This window comes from Pygoscelis adeliae, unplaced genomic scaffold (assembly GCF_000699105.1).
Source record: "Pygoscelis adeliae isolate BGI_AS28 unplaced genomic scaffold, ASM69910v1 Scaffold681, whole genome shotgun sequence".
NCBI lineage: Eukaryota > Metazoa > Chordata > Aves > Sphenisciformes > Spheniscidae > Pygoscelis > Pygoscelis adeliae.
The window spans coordinates 118,267-123,491 of NW_008824015.1; the positions used below are offsets into that span (position 1 = coordinate 118,267).

Consider the following 5,225-nt stretch of genomic DNA (forward strand, 5'->3'; position numbering starts at 1 on the left):
CAGGAACTTCTCTAGAACTTCACCTCTACCATCTCCCTTTGGAGCACCACGTCACGGGTCTTCACGCACCCACAGGAACAGGGGCAGTGTAACTTGGAAACACAGCTTCCGCGTGACGTACCATGGTGATTCCAAACTAGGGATCCCCCCCTTGCCACGGAAAGACCGAGCCATCTCACAGTACGCGCCAGTAAGCCTCATTTCCTCTCTTAGAGGAACCTCCCATACCACAGGCACTGAGTGCCTTTTCTTCAGAAAGATGAATCAAAAGGCTCAACCTAGCAAAACTCTCGAGTGACTCACACCACACACACAGCAAACCAGCGCTGCTGTCTTCTCACCTGCCCAGCTTCTGTCCTTCTCCAGTAAAAGCTTTGAAGACACTTTTGGGTTTCACGTACTCCTCATCACGGTGATCCTCCATATCCAGGTTCACTTGTCCGCCCCGTGCTAACCTGCGCAGCTCTGCCGGGACTTCCCTGCAAAGAGAGTGTCCTAAGGCAGCTGCCTGAAGAAGCAAGTCAGGAAAGTGCAGAGAAAAAGTGCCAGCCACAGACCTCTGGAATTTCAGGAATCGCAGTGAGCCCTTGCTTAATTAACAGGGCAGATGCACACCTCCCCACTAACAGACACAAATTAAAGGTTACTCCTCCCTGGCCCTCACCTGGAGTGACACGATGCATCAGAAATTCTCAGCCCAAATATGAAAGTTTGTTTGTTCACTTCAAACTCTCAAGGCCCCATACAAACCAAAGCCACTTCCCATCTCTCTGAAGTAAATGGTCAAGTCTGCCCTCCCATAGTTTCCATATTAAGAATATGTATTTCTCTTGTAAGAAAGCTCAGGTGAAACGTTCCCTTGATTCAGCATCCTGGATTCCACAAACGCTTGTGTTTCAGAAAACAGCTATTCTTTCTCTCCCCTCTTGCTACATACCCTCTGCGGATATCATCAAGAAACTGGGCATTGGACGGATCCTGGTAGCTCCTCAGTTCTCCGCTATCCAGACTGAATCCACTCTTCCAGAGCTTCAGTACAACATGCACCTGCAGCAGCCCCCAAACGACAATCAGCCTCACTGAAGCATCTTAATAAGAACAATAACCGGACGCAAAGTGAAAAGTTCCTGACCGGCAGAGGAATTTCAAGGTGCAGAAAACATTCCAGCCAGGATCCTCTGGGTTGAGGCAAAAACCCAAAGCACTGGCTATGTAATGGTCATGCATCAATTCCTAGAAGGTGGCACCACAGACCCCTTTTCGGTAAATATGAAGTGCCAAGAGCGTGCTAGGCGAGGAGCCTAAACCAAGCTCCCACCACGACTTAGACGCCTATTTGGTCACAAACCAGTCACGAGAGAATCTTGCATTGATGCTGTTAGCTCCACACCTCTTCAACGGATAAAGAAGAGTTAATCGCCCAGTGCCCTTTGCACGCTATTTTTCACAATCTGCACTTCTAAGGAACGCTCAGATTCTTAATTAAATGTTCATCAGAAAACTGCTTACCCAAGACCCAAGCATCTACTATTTTCTAATCAGAAATCCCAGGAGAAGCAGGATTTACCATACTTCTGTCCTCTTGAATTTCTATCAAGCTTTACAACTCTCTGGGCTCACAAGCTGTGTAGCTATAGCAGAGAAATCCCTCAGGTGACGTCTACAAAACAGAACAGAGAGATACTCACATCCTGAGCAGAGTTCTGTCTCCTCTCTCCCGCCACATAAGCAGACTCCTCCTCTGGAGTAGCCCCAAGGCGATACCCTCCCCCTGCGAAAGGCTGCAAGAGAGAGGGGCAGGCAAAGTGGTTATAGAATGACACAAACCCAAGACAGCTTGCTTCCCTTTCCCCAACACCGATACGGATGAACAGGGGGGCTTCGTGGCATCAGCAACATCAACTGTCCTGCAGGCACAGTGACCAGCTTGAACAAGTTAACAAATACGGCACAAGGAAGTGGCTCTTCTTGCCACCGTGCCACACGAATTGGAGCTGCACTAAGAGGAGTCCAGACTTAGCTGTCCTTTTAAGATAATTCCCGGACTCCGCAGTACCAAACAGCTGTCGTGGTGGGAGCCTTAACTGAAACGGGGAACAGAAGGAAGAAGAACTCATCACTCCTCACTTTAGGCTTGCTAGTCTCGCCACTGCTCTTGGCCGTCCGATCGACCGCCACTGCACCGTGCTCCTTTGCTCCTTTGAAGAGATCCTCCACCAGCTCATTGGGACTCTTCTTCCTCGGAGGACCAACGATCTGCTGTCCGCTTCTCTCTGAGCCGCCGGCATAAAACCTAACAGAAAGCACACGGCTTCTGGGTAAGACTGGACTGCTGCTTCTCCAGGAGACACATGTGACAAGACCCAGCAGTTTTATATCAGGATTCAGTTCGGTTTTGTACCGCTTGGATCCACAAATATTAGCTACTACCAGTGGATCTCCTACTGTAGCCACTTACAAGTTCCTGTACTGCAGAGCCTTTGTTTTTATGTCAGTTACTGTAAAATTATCCATTGAGCAATAGTGATAAAGCGATAATAACTCTCTCAGACCTAGCAAGAGGAACAGTTCAGACTGACAAGGCTCAGTTTCAAATGCCAGTACCAGCTGTGTTACCAAGCTGAGCAAGACCTCCAGCGAGTCTCTGACCTGTCAGATGGAAGAAGATGGGCAACATCTAACCGGTATTTTGAGGGACGGCACACGTTCATGCCACGCTGAAAGACCACCACACACGGGACAGAGCTGAGCTGGAAGCAATGAACGCAGTCAGTGAAGTGCAGCTAAGCACTTCTGGAAGACTGGGTTTATTAGCTTCCAGCTGGCTTGTAACACACGCAGAGCAAACTCACATCTGTGTGCAGATGACCACGCAGCCTACCTAGGCTGAGCCACCTTAAGATTCATCAGTTCCATTCCATTTACCTCGGCTGTTAACCTTGAGGGTATTTAACTACTTGCAGCTGACATGGTAGATGACTTTCCCACTAGCATGCCATCTTCCCATTGGAAAGGGGACCTACCTTTTTCTTTCCACCTCCACACTCCATTACATTACCCTTAAGCAGCACTTAAAAAAACCCCCAAAACCCCAACCAAAAAAAAACCAAAACCACAAAACCCCAAGCAGAAAGAAAAACAATCCCTGCATTATTCCCACATTGGGAATAATGTGGGAATGATGGGAATAATTAACCTGGGCTTTTTTCTATTCTTAACCTAGGGCTTGCACATCCTACCTCAGGCTTTCTCTCAACAGCACAATTCAGCGATGAAAACTGGTGTCTATACAGCAGTGCTGAGCACGTGCTTGTACGCAGACTTTGCACTGACCAACCCTTCCACGCCAAACCTGAGATTTTTCACTACAGGAATTTCGTATCGACTTAAATCTGCCTTTTAAAAAAAAACTGTGCTCAAGTGGTAAGCCATCACAAAGGACAGGGATACACACACAGCTTTTAAGTCTTTAACTGAAAACTTACCGCTGTCCCTCCTCCTCTTCATCATCATCCTCCTGCGCATGAACAAGGTCTCTAAACGATGTTACTCTATGGTCACTGCAAAAGTCAATCAGAGAAGTACGTCAGCCTCATGACACATTTCAACCACACAAGCAAAAGCTCCTGAACGCAGCGGTTAGGTTGACTCTGTCCCACTTTTAGAGTCTGATTCATCCCTCTATGAAATGACAGGTCAGCGCTGGGGTCACCGAGCGCTGACCCGAGCTCTCGGACCTCTCTGCCAACTACACCAACAGAAAACAGGAGCAGGTGCATTGGAAGAGGCTCAGGCGGCGGCTGCAGACACAGCAAAAGCGGCGAGTCTTCAGTCACCTTCCTCGCTTGCGCACCGGATTTTGTTGCCTCTTTCAAAGAGCCTGCACAAGCACAGGTTTCTCTTCCAGGGCCCAGGACAGTCCAGCCTCCCCGCCCTTCCCCTCTTGTTGTTTCTGCCGAGGCCGTTAGCCGGGATCCAAACCGAAACAGGGTTCTTCTGCAATATGGACTTTACTCACCACAGCCCGAACCGACAGCACTTTCCCTTCAAGACACAGTCGGTAACTCCTTTTCTTTACAACTGGACAGCACTTCCCTACTGCACAGGGTTTGGTAAGGCGAAATGAACTACTTCTTGTAAAATGCTCGAACTGACCAGTTCAGGTGTCACACAAAATTAGAACATATTTTTCCAAATCTCAACCTGCTCAAATGAAAGCGTCACCAACCGATTGTCTTCTAACCTCAAAAGACAAATCAAGTTTTTCCTGAGCAGTGAGGCAAGTTGTCCTAACTGATCTTTGGATTAGTTGTGCAATAACGTCTGCGCTTGCGATGTACAAATGCTGATGTTTTCACAATTGCTAGAGAGCCATACGAGGTGAAAGAGATCGAAACGCAGAGCTATTTCTCCTGAAAATGAACACGCATCAACGCTTCAGACAGAGCTTGCGGTTTTACAGAGTTTTCACTGTCAGGTTTACAAGCCGCCGATAAACAGATCGGCCTGAGCCGAAGCTCCCTCCTCACCTGGCTGCAGTGCCTCTGGATATAGAGCTGGGTGCCGGCTGGGGAAGAGTCAGAATGTCCTCGTCACCCCCGTCCTCGTAGAAACTGGCAAGCGCGATCTGGAAAGGAACACGGCAGGAGCTTCTCAGGATGAGAAAACGCTCCAGAACAACGGCAAAACCACACACAAACAACACAGCTGAAGCTTCCGCCGCGTTGGACCTCTTAAGGCACGTCAACGCTAAACACGTTTCGTGTAATTTCCCCCTTCGGAGGTCCTAGCAAAGACGAGGCTTTGCCAAATTGTGATGTTTGGCTTTGTCACGGTAGGACGCTCACCACTACCGGTGTGCCAGAGCAACCTTCCCCACCGGAGGCCCTTCTTCTGCAATATTTCTACAGGGGTTATGCTAAAATTACTGTTCTCAACCAGCTGCTTTTGTCACATCCGTGAGTAGACTCGGAGTTTAACACGGCCAGATGGTTTGAGGGGGACGGGAGACGGGGGCGGGTCAGAGCGGTGGCCGATCTCCCCCTTAATTTGGGGGTGCTGGGACTGCCGCTGACGGTACGGACAGCAGAGCACTAACAACCTCGCGAGCATTCAAGGAAAACCTGCGCAAACCCGGCAAAACCCAGGACCCGCCGGTTCCTCGCCCCGTGCTAGAAATTAGCTGTGGTCAAATTAACGAGAGAACCAGGACTCGGTCCCAACCA

General features: G+C 49.2%; 2 protein-coding genes across 2 annotated transcripts in view; one reads left to right on the forward strand and one right to left on the reverse strand.

Moving 5' to 3' along the window:
* The window catches only part of NSFL1C (NSFL1 (p97) cofactor (p47)), a gene marked incomplete at its 5' end in the record, with an annotated part of 7,944 nt that extends 3,311 nt beyond the window's left edge, over nucleotides 1-4,633 (reverse strand). Inside the window, 6 exons of the mRNA XM_009327016.1 lie at nucleotides 342-479; nucleotides 938-1,047; nucleotides 1,689-1,781; nucleotides 2,128-2,293; nucleotides 3,486-3,560; nucleotides 4,530-4,633. Coding sequence (XP_009325291.1) covers nucleotides 342-479; nucleotides 938-1,047; nucleotides 1,689-1,781; nucleotides 2,128-2,293; nucleotides 3,486-3,560; nucleotides 4,530-4,633 — 686 coding nt within the window. The remainder of the gene's footprint in view (nucleotides 1-341; nucleotides 480-937; nucleotides 1,048-1,688; nucleotides 1,782-2,127; nucleotides 2,294-3,485; nucleotides 3,561-4,529) is intronic.
* A 282-nt stretch (nucleotides 4,634-4,915) lies between these two features.
* LOC103919504 (tyrosine-protein phosphatase non-receptor type substrate 1-like) overlaps nucleotides 4,916-5,225 on the forward strand; it is a 5,939-nt gene continuing 5,629 nt past the window's right edge. Inside the window, exon 1 of the mRNA XM_009327027.1 lies at nucleotides 4,916-4,958. Coding sequence (XP_009325302.1) covers nucleotides 4,916-4,958 — 43 coding nt within the window. The remainder of the gene's footprint in view (nucleotides 4,959-5,225) is intronic.